At 38.3% G+C, this 22,256-nt stretch overlaps 1 protein-coding gene across 1 annotated transcript; it reads left to right on the forward strand.

Annotated features, from left to right (window-relative positions):
- Nucleotides 1–412: 412 nt before the first annotated feature.
- Nucleotides 413–14,751, forward strand: LOC114204623 (cytochrome P450 2K6-like). Its single transcript, XM_088024350.1, has 8 exons — nucleotides 413–569; nucleotides 4,434–4,583; nucleotides 6,135–6,295; nucleotides 8,428–8,601; nucleotides 9,219–9,364; nucleotides 9,720–9,903; nucleotides 11,749–11,890; nucleotides 14,564–14,751. Exons 1-8 carry the CDS (start codon nucleotides 443–445, stop codon nucleotides 14,749–14,751), a joined length of 1,272 nt encoding a protein of 423 aa, XP_087880476.1. The 5' UTR covers nucleotides 413–442.
- The last annotated feature ends 7,505 nt before the right edge of the window (nucleotides 14,752–22,256 follow it).

The raw sequence follows: 22,256 nt of genomic DNA on the forward strand, positions 1-22,256 counted from the left end.
TATTATGGTCATAGCAACCCACAAAGGATAGGGCATGAATCAGGTAGTCAGTGTGGTAGCCAGGAAGTGCTTTGTCTGCCTAGAGTCTATGGTGGGCATTTTCTGAGACCAAACAAAAATGTAATAGAGAGAAACTATGAGTCAATTCCATGATGTCAGAGCCCTGCTACTTGAAATCTCAAACAAAATGGAGCGTAAGGACAATCAGTGGATGACCATAATAATTGTAGCTTAAACAGGTGTAGCAACCAAGGAGTATCTTTAGTGAACAAGTCCAGTATTGTCATTTCACAAGAATATAAAACTGATTAATTTGTCAGAATTAAATTATCAAAGATCAAGATCTAGTTCACTTTTTATTACAGTACCATGTTTTAGTTGCTTCTCTTTTTCTTATATACCCAAGCTTTCCCAGAAATATGGCTCCATTCACAGCATCCAAATGGGTCCAAAGAAGGTGGTGGTACTCTCTGGATATGAGACAGTGAACGATGCCCTGGTCAATTATGGTGATCAATTTGGGGAACGATCTCAAATGCCTATATTTGAAAGACTTTTTGAAGGAAAAGGTAACAAACTCTAAGCTTAAAATATATCCTTATGGTTAAAATTATTAAATCAGTTGCATCATAGTATCTTTAATAATTCCTTTCATGATTTAATTTTCCCTTCATCAATATACATTACACAAATAGAATTTACTTAGGAGAAAACTTATGAGTTATGGTTTTATTCCCATTGTACATGATAATTCTATTAAACAAATAATTATTAGCCAGAAACTATGTGAAAAGTACAATGCTAGGGAAATACAAAGAGAACAGAGGCCATCAGCTTAAGAGGTCACCCTCTAATGGTTGACATTGATCCATCAAACAATAGGATAACAGTAGTGTTACAAATAATACTGAACCATATTTTCACCTGGATAAAGGTGTTGTATCTTGCTTATGTGTGTGTTGGATAAATGCCTCGAGGAAATCCAGATGCTATACTTTTATGTCATTCCACTAATATAATAACCCTTTAAATTATTACATTAAACCTTTAATGCTAATTTAATAACTAAAAATGGGAATGGTTTCATCTTGACATTAATTATTTTTAGTGAACTAATATTGGTGTCTAGTAAATACTACTAAGCCATTTTAATGCTTCAACAACTTTTTGAAAAAGCATTTCGTACTATCCTCCTCCAAAATCTTATTCTTTGAGATATTAGTAAATGTTCTATGTATCAGTCAGTGTCAGTGAAGTGAATTTGAGAAATACTTCATATTAAAGGCTTCCCTCAGGATTCATGGAGTGCCTATTAGGATATTAAAACCTCTGAGAAAAACACCAAAAGTCTGCTTAATTTTATTTAATTCGGTTTTCACACTTATTAGTCCTTGGAACATTTCTTTTATGTATATATATATATATATATATATATATATGAATTCTAATTAGTTAACACAGAGTGCAATATTGGTTTCAGGACTAGAATTCAGTGATTCATCACTTACCTACAACACCCAGTGCTCATCATAACATGTGCCCTCCTTGATACACATCACCCATCCAGCCCATCCCCCACCCACCTCCTTTCATCAAGCCTCAGTTTGTTCTCCACTGTTGAGTCTCTTATGGTTTGTTTCCCTCTTTCTTTTTTTTTTCTTTCCCCTCCTTTCCATATGTTCATCTGTTTTGTTTCTTAAATTCCACATATGAGTGAAATCATATGGTAGTTGTCTTTCTCTGACTTATTTCACGTAGCATAATAGTCTGTAGCTCCATCCATGTTGTTGCAAATGGCAAGATTTCATTCCTTTTGATACTGAGTAATATTCCATTGTGTGTATATATACATACATATATATACATTGTGTGTGTGTGTGTGTGTGTGTGTGTGTGTGTGTGTGTGTACAACATCCGTCCTTGGGGCATTTCTTTTCCTTGGAATTCCCATTAACATCTCATAAAATCAGCGTTGAGGAGCAACCGTTCATTCAGTCCCTGATCTCTAGCTCTCAAGATCCATCTTCTTGTATTCCTTCTAAAAATTTGGGACACTTTTTATCTCTTGCCTCTGGAATCTCAGTTCTTTTTCACAATACTTCACATTACTCACTGATTTTATGATTATATGCAAAATTGTTTTAATTTGTCCCAATATCAAATCTAACATTTTTTTCCTTAGCAAATAATCCATTTTAAGAATCAAGTACTCTTTCCTTTTAAATGACTTGACTGGTCACAGGAAAACTACTCTTTGCTCAAAGATAAAATGATTGCTTCTCCGCCCCATACCCTGTCTAGTAATCCACCCAAATGGGTACAAGCATTCTTTAAACCAATTTTGTATAAACAGAAGAAATATGTAATAATTTCATTACCATTAAGCCATTTTGGAGTAGTGCTTCATCTTAATAAGTTATTTTGCCATGTAACTTAAATATATTTCAAACTTTGGTGCCAGTATTTAAAAGAAGTTCCAGGGGCGCTTGGGTGGCTCAGTTGGTTGGGAGTCTGCCTTCGGCTCAGGTCATGATCCCAGGGTCCCAGAATCGAGCCCCGCATCGGGCTCCCTGCTCAGCGGGGAGCCTGCTTCTCCCTCTGTCACTTCTCCTGCTTGTGTTCCCTCTCTCTGTCAAGTAAATAAATAAAATATTTTTAAAATAATAAATAAATAAATAAATAATAAAAGAAGTTCCATTCCTTATAATGCTAAATTAATGTTCTCCACAATTACATGGCTGGACTATTGCTATTCCCTGAAAGATACAGTGACTGACATCTGTGGGCCCTTCATATTCTACTACTGTGTTCTCAAATGTAAATTTTTAAATATAAACATGAGATAGTTCGAGGAGTCACATATTTGTTACAAAAGAGTTTTATGCAGTACAGGATCCATAGACAGAATGACATTATATTAATGTAAGAATTGAACGTGAGCAGAATCTAGCCTTCACCAGTATCCTCTCAAAGGAAGGTTTAACCTCACATGAAGTGGCAACAACTGCGCAGGAGAGATAGCTCTCGGATTTCACGTTGACACTAGCAAGGATGGCGCTGCCCCATTTCCAACACCTAGGTTGCCTTAGTTTAGTCTACTTTCCTATTTCAGGTTATCAGTCAAACTCAGAAAACCCTCCCCTGTCTCTTGAGCCTCCATAGAAAAATGAGAAAAATGCCAGTGGAAGAAGGGCCGAGGCTAGGGATTGAAACACCAAAAGTAATGCCACTGTCACCACAAACTGACCATGGAAAGATGTGGGCCGCTTTGGCAACCCTCTCTCTCCTTATTTTTCTGTAAGTTAGCATATATCCCGACTCTTCTAAGAACCTTATTTGACTATTATTTCCCTTAGCCATGCACAAATTTACATAGCTGTTTTATTCAATAAATATTTATCAGGGAACTAATATATGCTACAACAATATGTGTGCCTAGAAATTAGTATGTATAGCACTAACATGTGGAAGCTTCGTTACACCTCTTGGCAATTAGTTACTCCTAACTTTTTTCTTGGGTAAGTCTTTTGTCTGTAATCTACATTTTTCCCTGGCAAAAGAGACTTTGTTTTCTATTGTTCATCAATCCCTTAACCACACCTAACATGATATAAGCATAGAGACAAGATTTGTTTAATGAATTTGTCAGAGAAATAGAACTAAAACCAAAAACCCAAATCTTCTCCCAACCCAGAAATCCTCCTCTCCACAAAGGTAACAGAAAAAGAAAACAATTTTATTGTTGAATAAGCATCAAATCAAAATGCGATGTGTATCACAGACAATCCACTAAGAAATTGCAAATACAAAAACAAATCTCACCCTGTTATATAACCAAGCAGACACAACCCATTACAAAAACATTCTCAAAGGAAACAATATAACTAGTCCTCAATACCTAAGAGGGCTTGGCAGCACCATTTGTCACACACCATTCATCCTAGATTCATCCGGTAATTGGGGTGACCGTCTGTGTTAATTGTCTGTATACAAAAGAATAATGAAGTTCTCATATCTTTATGATAGGAGGTAGTTTTGCAACCTGGGGCAAGGCACCCACCAATGTTAGGCTCCTACCCTCCCACAGAAACTGGGAGAAAGGGGCACTGTCTTCCTTGATGTTCATATTCTGAATAGATGGCCCCCCGGTCCCTGAAAAAGCCATTGCTAGGCCATAAAGCTGACAAAAGACACATTCTAACTTCAGAAGGACTTATACATGCTATAAGTCATATATATATACAATATGATTATATATATGATTGAAAAAGAGGAAAAAATACAAGTCTTCTAAAGTTAATGCTTTGAGAGAAAGAGAAGTCTCTTATTTTAAACAGGGAGAATAAAGCCTCTTTTAAATTTTTACTTGTCCTTGCAAATTAAATGTTAAAAGCTTTGAGGAAATAATTTTAAAACATTTTTCTCATTATAAGGAATCATCTTCTCTCATGCTGAAACCTGGAAAACTATGAGAAGGTTCAGCTTGACCACCTTACGGAACTTTGGAATGGGCAAGCGGCTCATAGAAGATAGGATCATAGAGGAATGCCAGCATCTCGTACGGAGTTTTGAGTCTCACGGAGGTGCGTAGAATAAACTAAACCACATCCTATTTTTCATGAGAAAGAAGCCAAACGCTAAATTTTATTACTTAGGCATAATTCCAGTATTGTAGGAAAATTCCAAGAATTTACAAATAATTCCCCAATCCTACTCTTCTGTAAGATTCCCCAAATGTCAGCATTTTACGTTTGCCTTCTCTCTTGTTCTGTCTCTTTTTCTAAACTGTTTGAAAGTATTTTGGAGACATGCACTCTCTTTATTCCTAAACACTTCAATGTGTTCCCTTAAAATAAACAAAAACATTCTCTCACATACCCAAAGCACGATTTTCAAAACTCAGGAAATTAGTATTGACTCAGCCATCCCCTGAATTTATTTGGCCAGATTTTGCCATTGTCCCATTAATGTCCTGAATAGCAAAAGATAATCTTGACATATGCATTACATTCAGTTGTCATGTCTCTTTTGCCTCCTTCCATCTGGAACAGTTCTTCAGTAATAGGTATATTTCTGATCTCTTTAAACGATATACAGTTAATTCCGTATCATTTTAATATTTTATCTATTTAATATTTTAATTATTTAACATCTTCATGTTAATAGTTTGCTCATTTCCTTAATAAATTGAGCTCATTCCTTACCAAAAATATGCTCATTTGAGTATTATCTTCACTGATACAGGTAGTAATAAGAAGAGAAATGGTCAAAGGTAGACAAGCCTGAGATAAATATAGAGAAGAAACAGCGCAGCGGCCCATGTGCTAAACTAGCAGTTCCTGTACACACAGAGAGCCCGTCAGTAGTTTGAAGAAAGTACCTATGGGAAAACATCTATTCCTCCTGCAGTGTTAAGCTGCTAACAAACATTAATTTCCTAGAGCTTTGTGTACACAGCATCTCATACACCCTTACATAGCATCTCACTCTTACATTTACATATTAAAAAGAAAACATATTCTCTGCAGAAATTCCTCCAGGCCTTCAGCCTCCGCATTTAAGGTAGGTGCTGATGTTAAAAGTAAATCTGAGCATTCTGGTTGCTAAAATTAAATGTACATCCACTGATACGTACTTAATAATTTAAGTAGTTTTCAATGATGAGGAAGCAAACAGGTCCCAGTAAGGATCTAGATGAGGTTCTTTCAAGTAAAATCATTTTAATCATCTAGATATACTATTTTAAATTTTGAATTGATTGTAGCCTTCTAGGTTGATATTTTCTCAGATGTTATTCACTAACACTTGCTACACACACACACACACACGCACGCACACACACACACACACACACACTGAAATGGCCCTCACCTGGCACATTTTAATTTCTTTAACTGAGACAAATGTAGATTTTCTTTGGCATATACTTCTAGTTTGCCTTGTGGCAATCTTTTAACCAAATTCTGGATATTTTCCAAGGCTTATCTAGTCTCACTTCTCCTTAAAAGGCATGGTCACCAATAATCTCATTCCTCTATGAAATCTTTTACTGACAGTCTGTCCCCATCATTCCAGAACTGGTTTAATACTGTTTATGTCCGTATTCCTAATCTGATTAATGAATTCTCTTATAGGAAAGCCCTTTGAGGTCAAAACAGTAATGAATGCTTCTGTTGCTAATGTCATTGTGTCAGCGTTGCTTGGAAAATGGTTTGATTACCAAGACACCCAATTCCTGAGACTCTTAACCTTGATTGGTGAAAATGTGAAGCTCACTGGAGGTCCTAGGATTGCGGTAACTGTATCTTCCCTATTCAATTTTACTTCTAAGGTACACTAGGTTGTTCAAGAGACCATGAAAAAGTATTTGTCAGAGAATTGCCATTTCAAAAATGTACACTTTCTGGAACATTATGAGTACAGAGGTATGACAAGCCTGCTTGGTTAACACATCTGATAATTCTTCCATCACAAATTACTGCATCAGGATGGTGGCTCAGTCAGTTATGGATCTCCCTTTGATTCAGGTCATGATCCCAGAGTGCTGGGATCAAGTCCCACATCGGGCTCTCTGCCCAACGGGGAGTCTGCTTCTCCCTCTACCCTTCCCCTCCGCTCATGATCTTTCTCTCTCAAGTAAGTAAATAAAAATATTAAGAAAAAACAAATTACTGCATCAAATAATATCTTATAATGCATGGATTGTGAATCATATCAATAAATAGTTCAGTTTATGACTTCAGTAAATTTTCACAATTTTGGCCATTCATCTTTTACCCATACCACTAGTGATGCATCGATGCTTATCCTGGATAAGCCATGAATGAATAAGGAACATTCAGAAGAATTCACTTATAAGAGTGAATTTAAACAAAGGAGAACTATCAAGTACTAAAAACAGTACTAAATAAAATTTTAATATTTATTCTGCGTCATGTAGGTTCAAAATAGTGCTACAATCCAATTTTTTATATTTGCAAGCAATAAAGTTGCTGTCTTCTAGAATGTAGGAACTAAGAGCCTTGTCAAATAGTTCCCATTTGCAATAGCACAACTGACAACTGACAGTATTATTTCACTTTGTAATAATTTAGGTTCTGTTATTATAAGTACAGGTTTACTTTAAGTACACCTGTAATTTAAAGGGGGAACACTGGAACAGGCAACTATGTCTATTTTTTTAAGACAATTATCATATGATTTCACTCATGTGGAATTTAGGAAGCAAAACAGAAGAGCGTAGGGGAGGGGAGAGAAAAATAAAATAAAACAAAACCAGAGAGGGAGACAAACCATAAGAGACTCTTAATCATAGGAAACAGAGGATTTCTGGAGGGGAGGTGGGGGGACTGGGGTAACAGGGTGATGGACATTAAGGAGGGCACATGATGTAATGAGCACTGGGTATTATATAAGAGTGATGAATCACTGACCTCTACCTCTGAAACCAATAATACATTATATGTTAATTAATTGAATTTAAATAAATAAAAAATAAATAAACAGCTCAATATTTAAATAGAATTTTAAAAAGATTTTATTTATTTACTTATTTGAAGGGGAGAGAGTATGAGCAAGTGTGCAAGTGGGAGCAGGGACGGGGTGGGGGAAAGAATCTCAAGCAGACTCCATGCCGAGCATGGAGCCCGATGCAGGGCTTGATCCCAGGACCCAGAGATCATGACCTGAGCTGAAATCAAGAGTCTGATGCTTAACCAACTGAGCCACCCAGGCACCCAGCTATGTCTAACTTTAGGTTGGCCTTTTATCTTTGGTATTTATTAGGTCACTTGGGTGGTTAGGGACCCCTTTGAGAATCTGATGAAATATATAATAGAGCTTATCTCTCAAATATATGAATATACTGAGAAACATACCAAATTTAGCAAACAGTGAAGTACTTCCTGAACTTTCTAAGGGTTAGAGAATATTAGATTATATGGTGCTGCTCTATGGGACCTATACATGGTAGGCCTGTTCTAAATTACAAAAATAATTATTCTCATCCTGCAAAGAAACATTAGTGGTAAAGTGAGTGTGCTACATAGGACTAAAAGAGTTTAACCTGGAATCACCTAGGAGTTTGCAGGAAAAACACTTAGATTTATAGCCCTAACCATAAAGCCAATAATGTTTTCATGTCTTGTCTAACCTCTAAGTAGATGTGTTACTACTGGCATAATATACAAAATACTTTGGGTACATAGAACTTACTATAAACCATATCAATATTCATTGTAAATTACCTAATTCCACTAAGTGAGGAAATCTTGTTTTCCAGGTCAGTCTGCTAGTTAGTTGAGACAAAATTGAAGTCTAAACGAGATGTTATTTCTATAATGCTTCCAGAAATAATGGTGTCATTCCCACTATTGCACGCATTACATATGTATATTTAACTTACTTTGTTGTTTTTTATTCTTTCAGCTTTTCAGTATGTTTCCAGTTTTGGGGTTCCTCCTAAAAAGTCATAAGACAGTACTCAGGAATAGAGATGAATTATTTGCTTTTATAAGGATGACTTTCCTAGATCATCAGCATAAATTTGACAAAAATGATCCAAGAAGCTTTACTGATGCTTTTTTGGTCGGACAGCAGGAGGTAATGGTGTTTTGCTCAGGGGTTACCTTAAACTATTGTTTATTATTTGGTTTAATCAATAGCATCTGGAGGAAAAATATTTCTTGCAAAGAAGAAAGATCACTGGATTCAATTAGGTTAACAATGGTAGATTAGTATCCTACAAAGAATGCTATTTACTACATTTTCTATTCTCAAAAATTCCCTACTGCTTTTCACATCACTCTCTGAAAAAAAAAAACAAGATATATAGAGATCTCAAATGTTAGCTTTTAGAATTAGTACAGTATTCCTTTTATTGCAGGCTTGAAAATGTGTGTCAGTTGACTAACCCAAGAAAGATTATTTCATGCAATTAAAAAAAAAACACACAACAGTGTTGGGCATATTCTAATCACTCAGTTAAAAACTAATTTCCAAATGGCCAACAGCCTTTCCCATTGTTAGAATTATTTATCATCATTAGCATCTGGGCTGTGTTTATTTGAAAATTCTGCACAACATCCTCATAATAAAAAAATTCCACTCACTTGAGGAAAGACTGCCAAGCATTGCTTTTTAAATTCATGTTAGGTTATCTGCTATGATTGTCCAGTATAAAATTTTTTCATCATTAATAATTCCTTTTCCCCTTTCAGGAAAAAGATACATCTACTGCCTATTTCAGTAATGAAAATTTGGTGGCACTTGTTAGTAACCTGTTTGTGGCTGGTACAGAAACCATGGCCTCCACGCTTTGCCGGGCACTTCTGCTCATGATGCAATATCCTGAGGTCCAGAGTAAGTCTCTTAAGATTCAAAGGCATTGCCTTTTTTCCATTGGGCTGGAAAAAAGCAGAATTCTATGGCCACACTAGATACCTTTAATTTATACCCTTGAGGACAGTGTGTACTTTTAGGTTCCTTTTGACGTAAGAAAGTAGATTTTGCTCTCTAAGCTTCCCGAGACTGTCTGCAGGTGTTACTCCGTGCAGGTCCCCAGAGGGCCTCGGGAATAGAGGTCTAGGAGTGCAAGCAGTGCAGAGAAAAGATGGGTCAGAACTCAGAGAGCACTTTGGTTTGATTTTCATATGGAAAGACAACTGAGAGGATTGTTCCAATATCCCCTCCCCTACCTCTAATCACTGTGTTTTATCCAGAAATGTCTGTAATGAGATCACCAAAGTTGTGACGTCAGCCCAGCCTCGAATTGCACATCGAACTCAAATGCCGTACACAGATGCTGTCATTCACGAAGTACAGAGATTTGCTGATATCCTGCCCTCAAGCTTACCTCATGCAACAACCACAGACGTGATGTTTAAAAATTACTATATTCCCAAGGTAAGGGTTTAAGAAGGGGAAATGAGGGGAAAGGGAAAGGATGTCAGGTGCTCAAAATCACAGAAGCACTGAAATGAATTGTCCAAAGGCAATCTCAGCCTGCCTTTCTTCCTGCCCTCCCTCCCTTCCCTGTTTCCTTCCTATCTCCCTCCCTACCGTCCAAAAAAGGTAACTCAGTGTGTCAGTGTGTGTGTGCACAGAACAGGTGGTAATTACTCCATGCAAGGTATTATAAGGTATTATTATTTCTATGTGGTAGTTGAGGAACTTGGGGTTCAGAGAATTTAAGCGAGGTGGGTGAGTAAGGGAGCCAGATCCCCAGAAAGGCATGCCACCATTTTAGAGCTCGGTTTTCACCACGCAGGGCCCCTGACAGCCGCACCTCTGGCCTCACATGCCTCCTCACACAGAAACATGCCCAGGCCCTCTGCTCTTCAATCTTATGACATCTAGATGCGTTCTTGTGCTTTCCACTTGCAAATTGAAGAAGTATGCATAGATATTTGCTAAAAGGACACTGAAGGCAGGAATCGGCATGGGATCAGAGTATGCCCATAGCACTAATTCTTTTCCTTAAAGCTTCATCTGGTCACTGCTTCTGGGCCCATCTCTGCATGAATCCGCAGTGGCCACTGGTTATGTGGACCCCCTCCCCACACTATCACCTGCTACTCTGTGTGTACCCTACAAACAGGGGGGGCATTCATCTTTGGAGTTTCTCTTCTCTAGGTCCCTCAGTTTCACTGAGCTCCAATGGAAATAATCTAGCACAGTTGTCATGAGGAGGAAAAGTCCACAATGCCCAGGTACATATACTTATAAATAAAAAAGAAAGAAACAAAGGAATAGAGCACAAAGGAAGTTGTAAAACAAAATACTTTAAAGTAGTTGTTTGCTTTTCGTGACTCAAAAACTATACAGATTCATGCGCTAAGACAGCTAACCACAATGATAGTATTGCAAAGCTTTCTTTTTTTTTAAAGATTTATTTATTTATTTGAGAGAGCGAGAGTACATGAGGTGGGGAGGGTTAGAGGGAGAAGCAGGCTCCTCGCTGAGTGGAGAGCCCAATGCAGGACTCGATCCAGAGACTCCAGGATCATGACCTGAGCCGAAGGCAGTCTCTTAACGAACTGAGCCACTCAGGTGCCCCTTGCAATGCTTTCTTAAAGAGGAAGCTATGATTAACTAAGGTGAAGTAGTGAACACTGTCGTTAATGGAGGGGCAGACTTTTCTTACTGTTATTTTTAGTTTTCAGAATACTCTTTCCCATATCACAATTAAAATTATTTTCCTCAATCATCCTCGGTTGTCTCAGAGCATGTGGCAAGCTGTGGAAGGGGGAGCAGCTGACTTTTGAGGATTTGCTTTGATGGGCTTGTTAGATCTAGCTTGTCCACCACCTCAGTCCCTGGAGGGAAAAGAGCAAAACCTCACTGAGCCTCAGACCTGCCAGGAACTGCACCAGGGTCGGTCCTACATATCGCTGCACCTGAGGCTCACAAGTCACCCCATGAGGGCTCTCTAACTCCCTTCATATAAATTTAGAAACTGGGATATATTAAGTTAAATAACATGCCATTATCACATAGCAAACACATGGCTAAGAATCCGTTTCCAGTTCTGAGTCCAAGGCTTATGTTTTTTAGGAGGTACTGAACAAAAATGTGGTTGAGTAAGTGAATTTTCCACACTCAATCCCAAGTCCCTCCACTTCCCCTCCTTCCAGATTCTTCTAGAACACACTGCTTCTGAAAAATTACCGAGACCTTCACACATTTTGAAAGAGCCACCTTTTTAAGAAAGAATGTAATCTTTGTCATTAATAGCACTTCTGTTTCTAGGGCACCGAGGTCATCACTTTGCTGACCTCTGTACTTCGGGACCAAACACAGTGTGAAAAGCCAGACACATTTAATCCTGAGCATTTCCTGAGTTTCACTGGAAAGTTTATCAAGAAAGAAGCTTTCATGCCCTTTTCAGTGGGTAAGGTATCCTACTTTGAGACAGGTTTGAAAAATCTGGAGATATTTGGTCTTGTCTGAGGACTGTGCTTAGGTTTTGTATTTTTTTCCTAAACGTCAGAAATATGGGAGAGTGGAAAGGGCCTTTCCCCTGCAGGCTTTAAATTGGCAGTAAGACATTAGGCATTGGAATGGCATTTTCTTAGGGAATCCTTAAAGATTCCTTGCAGTTGAGGCTAGGGTGGAGCCTTGGGAATTTGAGGAGAAAGTTAAGCAGGGGCACAATGGACAGCCCACTTCACTCCAACCAGAAAAGCTTTGCTTTATTTTTATTTTATTTTTTTAAGTAGACTACCCAGCGTGAAGCCCGCTGCAGGGCTTAAACTCAGGACCCTGAGGACCAAGAGTCGATGGCCTAACCAACTGAACCACCCAAGGACCCCTGAAAAGCTTTGCTTTAATATGTATAAATGCCAGTGTTTTCTTAGAATTTCTTGGGTAGGAGAGGATGGGAGGGGGCTTAGGGATAGGGAAGAGAGAACTTTCCACTAGAGTACATTTTGGAATCCAGGGAACTAAATGAATTTACTCTAAATTTTCTGGATTCTTAAGAACTTGAAATGAATTCTCCATTCCTAGAAAAGAATCTTAGCAAAACTATACCATAAGCATTTTGTCACCTTGTGCCTTTCCCGTTACACAAACAATAGGTTAGCATTCACTCCATATACCCATTCAGTGATAGGTAAACAGCAGTCACCCAAAGGATAGACTTTCCTTACCTACTAATAACTAAGAGATACAGAGAGATACAAAGTACAATGCATTCTCCTGATTTTTACACACAAACACACCCATAGGATGATATACCAGAAAACAGTACATGTATTAATGACTCCTACTTTAAATAAAAATGCAATATCACATCTGGAACCAGAGTTAAAGGAAATGAAAAATAATCCACATGTAATTCATACTGTTATGAACTGAATTTTTCTTAATGTTTCCTTAATTAATGCAACTAATTTTGCATACAGCATTTCTTTTTAAGATAAACAAGATCATTTGCTATATTTTCACCTATATAACCTTAAAAGTAAACCAAAACAATACATGCTTTTTCTTGTTAGGCAGCTAGACTCTTACCTTGAAACTGAATAAACCTAAATATAGGGTAGATAATTCACACCCTAAGTTGCATTATTTATCATCCATTTAGATGACACCACTCAATCATACATTTCGTCCTGGGCGGGTGGTAAGATCTAATCCCAAAAGCTAGATTAGATGTTCCTTCCATGGGCTCCCTCAACACCCTATCGTAGCTTGTGACACTGTGTAATATTTACCTAGTTCCTTGTCGGGCTCACCTACTGGGCAGTGAACCCTTCCCAAGCAATAGTCTCAGAGCCAAGCTAAATTAAATACCTGTCTCTCCTTGACATTGCACATACATTGATGGTTTGAACTGTTAGCTTTTATTTAATAAACATTTTCAGAGAGAAGTAGTATACATTGCCTTTCACCCCTAAAAGTCCTGCCTTGGTACTAGGCATTGTGAAAAAATACCCCCACTACCCTTTGTGGAGTTCATCTGTTTCCTGGAAGTCCCATATAAATCAAAGTGCTACTTTCCTTGAGTTGTAAAATATCTACATTTAAATATTTTTCTGAACGTTGAAGTCTTTTGTGACTCAGTACACTTGAGAGTTGTCTTCCTAATTAAATAAACAAACAACAAAAGAAATCTAACTTGACTGTCTACAAGAGGAAAGCAGAAAAGCAAAGCAACAGGCTTAGGATTCACAGACTCAGGGAACAGAAATGAAAAGATGTGATAGGTTCTTCTGAAGGACTAGAAGCAGAAACTTTTCATAATGCTCTATCTCAACCAAATATATTATCTTTGTTTTACAATGTAACCACAAAACTCATTAAATTTGAGCCAAAAAACTGCACCATGCTCAGCTCAGTATATCTTACAAAAGATATATAACCATTAAGTCCCTCTTGTTTCAATAAAAACTTACCTAGAAGACTTCCTTCCTCAACTTTACTGACTCCACCTTTCAGATATCTTGACATTTCCCCCAATAAGTCATGTTCCAAAAGTAATACAAACCAAGTCTCTGTTCTTAAAATGCTTTTCGGCACAACCTAATGTCTACTTAGCCTCTGGCCTCAGGTCTTAGGCTCCATAACTCATGCTCCATGCTCCCGTCAGAGCCAAATGTTTTTAGCCCTGAGATACATCATGATCCCTTCCACATCTCACTGCATCTTTGCCTGGCTGATTTCTTCTCACCCTGGGCACACGAGCTGAGACATAAAGCTCTCATACAAAGGAGGAGTCCTCCCTGACCCTTTAAATCACACTGGGTGCATTTACTATCTGTTCTCACGACACACTTGGCTTTTACCCTTCGTAACATTTTCCACACTAAAATGTTAATGTTTCTTTAGCTGCTTGTTTCCCTCATGGGGGGTGGGGCAGGTGGGGAGAGTTAGCATATGTACTTGATTCTGAATTTCCCGGGCTTCGGCAGAACCCATGAGAGTCAGAAGAGTTTAAGCGACTAATTCACACTTTCTAAAGTAGGAGAAATCACACGTGGACAGCTTTTCTCTTTGTCCAGATTGTGTTTCAGTTTTTTGTGCTCATACATCTCCTAACCCTCCACGTCCATCTCCTTAGGCCGCCGGATGTGTGCTGGTGAGTCACTGGCCAAGATAGAGCTTTTCCTGTTCTTCACCAGCCTCATGCAGAAGTTTACCTTCCAGCCACCCCCCGGGGTCTCCCATCTGGACCTGGACCTAACCCCGGACATTGGCTTCACCACTCAACCAATGCCTCACAAGGTACGTGCCCTGCTCCGGGCCTAGGCTCTGCATTGCAAGCTGCAGCCCCAGTTCTTGATGGGGTCCTCAGCACCAACTCCCCTTTTCTGCATTTTGCCAACCGTGATATTCTGCCAAGCACTTCAGCTTTATTTAAACAGTCAGCCACATCATTGCAGAGCGTTCTCATGTGAGATCAGACTGATTTCCTGGGCTAATCAATGTAGCGGAAGCCTCCTTGCTGTCATTCTCTAAGACAGAACATGAGACAACTAGAACCTTTACTTCCTGCTCTAAGGTCTTTCTTTCAAACCAAAACTGTCCTTTTCCTCCAATGCCTATGAGACATTTAAGTATCACTGAATAAACTACTGAAAAAAACTACTGAATCAGTAGTTTTAATTGGTTTGGGCAGGATGACTATATAATTAATGCTTTGTTCTAATATGTCCATGAACATCTTCAAAACTGCAATGAAGAAAATGCAACTTTTAAGTGAGGATCACACTAAACATAAGACATATAAGACATAGGATCATTCTGTGAATAACCAAAAAAGGGTGGTTAACAACGGATAATTACTCATGAGTACTGCCAGTTTGCTGAGGTCAGCAAGCGAATGCTTCTGCTCCTGACATAACTGGAATTTGCAGACCCCACTTCCCTGCGCCCCGTGCTCTGAAGGCATATGCAAGACACACCGGCTGCAGAATAACAAAATCACTGTCAGTTCCCCTGAGACACAAAGCATCTTCAGCCTTTATGAAGTCAAATGTATCTCCCCATCATCAACATAAATGTTTCTCTCTGCTCTTATCTGATCCCTGTCATAGCAAAACTGGCACTGGATAAAGTTAACCCATCAAGCAAGACTTTGAGGCTATTGTCGTAGGGAGAGACGCCAGAACTTTGTCTGAACTCGACTCCGCTGAAACACGGGGAGAAGGGTTTTTAAGTGTGTGGTGAGCTAGTAGAAAAGCTCTTGTGATGTGAGTGGGGAGGTTGATCAATATCCTATATCTCCTATGCTGAGTTACTCCCTAATTTGCACATTTTTTTCTCTAGGATTAGGCCATTAATGTTTGCTAATTAGCCTCCATTGAAGTTTAGCTCCTACTCTTCCAGAGACAAGGAGATGGGGTGCTGACTTCCTTGATGACCGCATTTCAAAGGGAGAGGTCTCATGTCCTTGAGAAAGACATTCTTGGGTTGTAAAACTGGTAAGAGTTTTTTTTGTTTGTTTGTTTGTTTGTTTTTAAGCTTTACAAGTCAAAGGGGCAGAGAGAGAATTTGTAAGTGAAAGTTTTCTCACGTAAATGCCCTAAGAAAATGGAAGTCAGGGCTAGAGCCAGGAAGAAACCTGTCTAAAGTTGAGTCAAACTGAGAGGAATGTTAAGTTCTTCCTGGTCATTCCCAAAGCAGCATTTTCCACAGAGCCTTTTTAGAATGCGTCAGGTAGGGGAGACTCAGCTTCCCTGACTTTGTTCACCTAATAAACAAAACCGTCAATGACAAAGAAATGGAACCTGCTAATTTTAATTTATTGTTTGAACACATTCAAATGCGAGTAGCTGCACTTTCCGAGTTGCCCTTAGTACCTAACTGGTGTTGAATAACATATCAGCGAATTCTCAATCCAAAGTCCACATGAATTTGTGGACTGCTTTCTCTCAAGCAGTTGTTCCTGTTAGAGAGCAGGAAATCTTGAGTTCTAAGTCCAACCTGTTTAGTCCCGTATGTTTGAGACTTTATGACCACACGTTGGCAGTGGCATGCGTGGTGAATCTGGCACCCAAAGGAAGATAATTTTTAAAACCAGTATGAAACAAGAATGTTCAGGAACAATCATAAAGTAAAACAAATAACTAATCCTTTGGTTAGTCTGATATAATAATAATTTATGTAAAGAACTGTCAAGTAACTGATAAGTAAATTTTAATAAAATTGAAGTGTCTGCAACAAAAACAAAACTACTAAATTATACCACTCATGTAATGTTTTATTTTCTTGATTCACTCTTCAGTTTTAAAATAATGCATAAAAAATGAATTTAATGTTAAATATATTATCCAAATCCAGTAAAATAGTTTATGTCTGAACTAAATTTGCACTTATCAAACAGAAAATATTTCCTTATTTTAATTCTTGTTTAAATTTAATTAACATTAAATTAACATTTAATTTAATGTTTCCTTATTTTAAATTTTACACATAATGTCACATACAATGTCAGAATTGAAGTAACTCAACTTCATTTTCCTAATCATTGCTGTTAATGTTTATACTGAATCTTGGGATGCAGGACTATATACAGGATGGAGACACAAAAGTGCACTCTGAGTAAGTTCAAGAGATTCTGAACCCTTAGGAATTTACTCTCCAAATGAACACATGTAGTTGATTCCACATGTGTGTGAGAGAGATGTTGGGGGACAACACAGAAAAGATCTTTAAATTATCTTCCCCACAGGGGCACCAGGGTGGCTTAGCTGGTTTAGCGTCCAACTCTTGATTTGGGCTCAGGTCATGATCTCAGTGTTGTGAGACTGAGTCCCCTGTTGGACTCCATGCTGGGTGTGAAGCCTGCTTGGGATTCTCTTTCTCACTCTCCCTCTGCCTCTATACTGCCCCTTTCCAAAATTAAAAAAAAAAAAAATCAAAATAAAATTATCCTCCCCATTAAAAAACTGGAAAAGAAAAATTTTAAAGTGTTAATTTCAAGCTTACATCTGTATTATTAAAATTCAAAAAGTAAGCAGCAAGTTTTAAGAATTTAGATCAACAACAGATTTTTTTCAGAAAGGAGTATTTTATCACTAAGCACTTGGGGATGATAAAAGCAGACTTTTAGTCCAGCTTTATCACAGTTTTAGGATCTCTAAAGATGACACATGGCTTATGTTTTGCTCCTGGGACAAACCCTGACCACTGCCTAGTCCTTGGCGTGCCATTCAACACGGGTCACAGAATCTCCTTTCTTCCACTCCAACCTTTTGATCATAGAATTATTTCACGTACACATTTGCACATTTTCCCACTCAGTTATGTGGGGATAGAAAGACTGTATAACCTCATGTAATATTGTATGCTAATTATACTTCAATTAAAAAAAAAAAGACAAGACAAGAAAAGAAAAAAAGAAAAGAAAAGGACTGCACAGCCCGAAACTTATAACCTCAGGGATCCAGATTAATACCGAGGCTGGCGTGGGAAATCCATAGGCCTGCTCAGGCTTTTCTCTGAGACATGGAGACCAGCTGTCAGAGAATCAATCTTTATGGAGTTGACTATGTACAGAAGTCCTCCCTGAAAGCTCTCTTGGTTTGGCAAAAATTATTTGGTGCCCATTATACTCACCTACCCTTCTCCCAAGTAAGTTGAATTTGGGAATTCAATTATATCCACAGTTCCATAGACCTAATCAGCTTTCAAAATTAACTCAAAGTCGGGATGCCTGGGTGGTTCAGTCAGTTGAGCATCGGGCCCTTTGTTTTAGCTCAAGTCATATCAGGGTCATGAGATGGAGCCCCCATCAGGCTCTGTGCTCTGCAGGGAGTCTGCTGGAGATTCTCTCCCTCTGTCCCTCCCCTACTCATTCTCCCTCTCTCTCTCACACTTTCTTTAAAATAATGAATAAAATAAAAATCTTTTAAAACAAACAAAAAAACTCTAAAATAACCTCGAAGCCACAAGAGTTTTTTTGGAAGATGGACATATGACTAAGGATAATCCAGTGGGTGTAGAATCAGCTTTAACACTCAGGGTTTGGGGCCTGGGGCACATTGTCCAACAAACCAGCCTTAAGATTAGGCTTATGCACCCAACAACCTCAGTGATCACTGGGTAATACCCATGGCTAGGTAGACCCTACACAGCCCTTACCTCAGTAAGGTGGCACTGAGCCATTATGTAGCATTTTGGATCCCAACAGTCAGGACTGAACTATACCAAAGCATATCTCACTCCCATGAAGAAACTACTTACAATGCTGCTCTCTGAATGCTTCTAAGAAATAAATAGAATGTGACTATCTCCAAAAAAGAATTCTGTGACTGGATCTTCCAGAATTCTGTGACTAGGTCTTCTGGTTTCTGATTTTGTCTTCAAGCCAGTCCTAAAATTAATGAAAGACTGAATATAAAAATGGACAATGGCCAGGATATGTACGATACTATACGGAAAAAAACAGAAAAGCGTCTTCGTAAAAGCCATTAGTTTGGTTTTGATATGACTTCTTGTGTTATATGTGTTCTGTTCTTTGTTATTCAAGACTAAAGCCTGGGTTAGGATGAAAAGTGAACTAAACAACAACAGCACAGATAAGAATAAGAATAATAATAATAATAGCTAATTTTGAGTATTATTTTTATTCCAAGTATTTCTAACTTACTCTTAGAAAAAAATCCCACGAGGCTGATATTATTTATCTGGTTGTAGAATTCTGACCTACAACTTGTGGAGCAAGCCATTTGGGAACCACAGCTTCTGCTGCCATCAGACCAGAAAGATCAGAACTTGGTCAGTGACTGCTGGCTTCCCTATTCTTTTTGTACCCTTCCAGCTCAGGACACACCAGAGAAAGCCCTAAGCCAATCCTAAAAAGTTTCTCTAGATAGCCCAGCTCCAGCTTCTCCATGCTAACAGCTTCCAATCAGAGCATGCATGAACCCTTCCTTTTTTTCACTACTGTCAAAGAAAAACTGTACCAGACAGAATTGAACAGTCCAGGAAGAATTTATTCAAGACTTTATAAAGAAATTTAAGCATTTATTGCAAAGGAGAGCGAGATGGAACTCAACTCTCCTGAAATAAAAGGTGGGGGAGTTTTTAAGCACTGGGTTAGGTTAGTGGAAAAGTACTGGAGGACATTGTGGGGGGAGGTTGGTCAATTCAATTAATCCATCTTGTTTGCTAATTGATACTTATTAAGGTAGGCTCTTACCCTCTCCCAGAGACTGTTAAGTTAGGGACCCTGTCTTTCTTGATTACATTTCCAAGAGATGGCTCCCAGATCCTTGAGAAGGACATTCCTCCGATGCAAAACAGACAAGAAGTTGAAAGATTTACATGTCAAAAAGGCAAAGAATGAATTTCCAATTGCAAGTTTCTAAAGAAAATGCTCCAAGAAAAGGGAGGGTCAGAAGCAGTCAGAAAGAAACCTGTAGTTTGCTCAAGCTGAGGATAATGTTAGGTCATCTTGGTCACTTTCCCTCTGCACTGCCTACCTTTGTTTCCCTGCCAAGTGCCCAGTGATGTTGCCTGCCTCCCTTCCTATACCAAACAAGAACCCAATTTTGTGAAGGCTGCAGGCTCCCCAAAAGTATCCATTCTGTCTTACACTTAGAATCTGAATTTGATTTTAAAGTTGATTCCATGCCTTGAAGCTGACCAAGTCTACCATTTTGTTGCTAAATATTGGCAGCTCAAGTGCCTAAGAACTGATTGTGATTTCCTACTCTTTCCAAAGTAAACTGCACTTGTTGTCTTCTCTTATCTTCATCTAGCAAGGTTATAAAGATTTGCCCTCCCTAATTAAAGAGCAAAGTACTGACTAGAGTTATAAACGTATCAGGGTGTCCAAGAGTCACAGCCTTTGTTTTCTCCTCTGAATCAGTTTATTCACATTCAAGCTCCACCTTTCCCCCCACCCCCTCACTATTCATTAGCAGAGAGTGCTCAAGGCTGAGGAGTCCTGACTCAGCCGCAGAAGTGTTGCAACTGTGCTTTCTTTAACGACTTCCTGCCCTTCTTCCCTCAGGGGGTTTTTAAATAAGTATTGTCTCACATTCCGAGATAATAAAAGAACCACATTTCAGAAACAATTTGAACTCCAATAATCCATGTTTCATTATGAAACTTTAGAATAGTAAGACTCTTTAAAAAAATTTTTTGAAGATATTTAGAGATCTCCTTGCCACTTCACAAACCAGTATCTATTTCACTCTTTTGTAATGTCTAAATGCTTTCCCAATTCTACAAAGTACTATTTCCATGGCATTGTTAACGGTTGTTAATGAATAGGGGCACAGAGAGAAAATGAAAACTTTCTAGTTTTTGTAAGTGACAAAGTAGGCTATAGAACTAAATATGGCACGTATATATCAATGCTTCTCAAACTTTAATGTGAACCACCCAGGGATCTTGTCAGAATGCAAATTCTGATTCAGTAGATCTGTACTGGGGTCTGAGATTCTGCATTTCTAAAACAATATTCTTAGAGTTGCCCATGCTCCTGGTTCCCCTTGAATAGTATCAGTATACCTTAGTTTATAATACTCAGAGTTTATATATAGCTTATGCCAAGAAAATGTATGTATATAGGTATGTATACACATACACATAAAAAATAGAATAAAATACACATAAAAAATAGGACAAAATACATAAAACAAGACGGGAAATGTACCAAATATTAAGAGATTTGGGTCATGGGTGAATTTTTCTTTTACTCCCAATTTTGTTTTTTCCTCGCAAAATATTTCCTCAAACTTTTCTGCAGTGAATACAACTTTTTCTAACAGGAAGATTTGTCTTTCTCCTTTTTTATAAGCAAAAAGGCACATTAAATAGTGGTGATAACCAACAAGAATAAGAACAGCAAGTCAAATGTAATGAATCTCAAAGGTGGTGAAGGTTGTAGACAAAGGTGGAGGTTGTGGACAAAGGTTTTCAGAGAGGTCAACACTTGCCTAATGGTGATTGTGTGAAATTTGCCTTATGGTCACTTGAGTGGCCAGGTGGCTTTTGAAAAGTCCTTGCTATGATTCATCCACCGAAGGCAATTTCAGATGGTCACATTTTTCTGCAAAGTGGAAGTAAGACCTAAGAGCAAAGACCCAGACATTCTTGGAGATTTCTTCATATTGGGGACACTCGGATTTCACTCTGGATTCACTCCCAGGACACTGTACATGCAAAAAGACTCCTCAGGCTCCTCACACAAGGGGGTTCTGCTTGGATCAGGAAAACCTGTGAAGCAAATTCAACAGGACTTCAACTTACTACTTTGTATCAGGGAGATATGGTTTAAAGGAAATCTGTTAAGTACTTGTAAGCAGTTAACTGGGAGGTTGGTGAGTGCTTTAAAAATAACTTTTAGGGGCACCTGGGTGGCTTAGTCAGTTAAGTGTCTGCCTTTGGCTCAGGTCATGATCTCAGGGTCCTGGTATCAAGTCCTGTATCTGGCTCCTTGCTCAGCGGGGAGCCTGCTTCTCCCTCTGCCACTCCCCTTGCTTGTGCTCTGACAAATAAATAAATAAATAAAACCTTTAATAAATAAAAATAAAAATAACTTTTATTTGAGATAAAATTAACCTAAATATATTTGGACTAAAAGAGTTAAGCTGACTTGAAGAAATACAGTTTTGACAGAAAGGAGATAAAATGAAAACTGCGTCTATTCTGTTTTTCTGAGACAACAGGGCATCAGATTTAAAATCCCAGAGGGAAAACAAACCTGACACCTAAAGAAAGTATTTAAAACTCCTACTGCCCAAGAGGAACTAAGTAGACTTGAAACCTCCTCAAAGACCCTGTCAAGCAATGTGTAC

The sequence above is a fragment of the Eumetopias jubatus genome, unplaced genomic scaffold, assembly GCF_037043125.1.
Source record: "Eumetopias jubatus isolate StellerSeaLion01/CBP00866 unplaced genomic scaffold, mEumJub1_p1.0 scaffold_6, whole genome shotgun sequence".
NCBI classification, from domain to species: domain Eukaryota; kingdom Metazoa; phylum Chordata; class Mammalia; order Carnivora; family Otariidae; genus Eumetopias; species Eumetopias jubatus.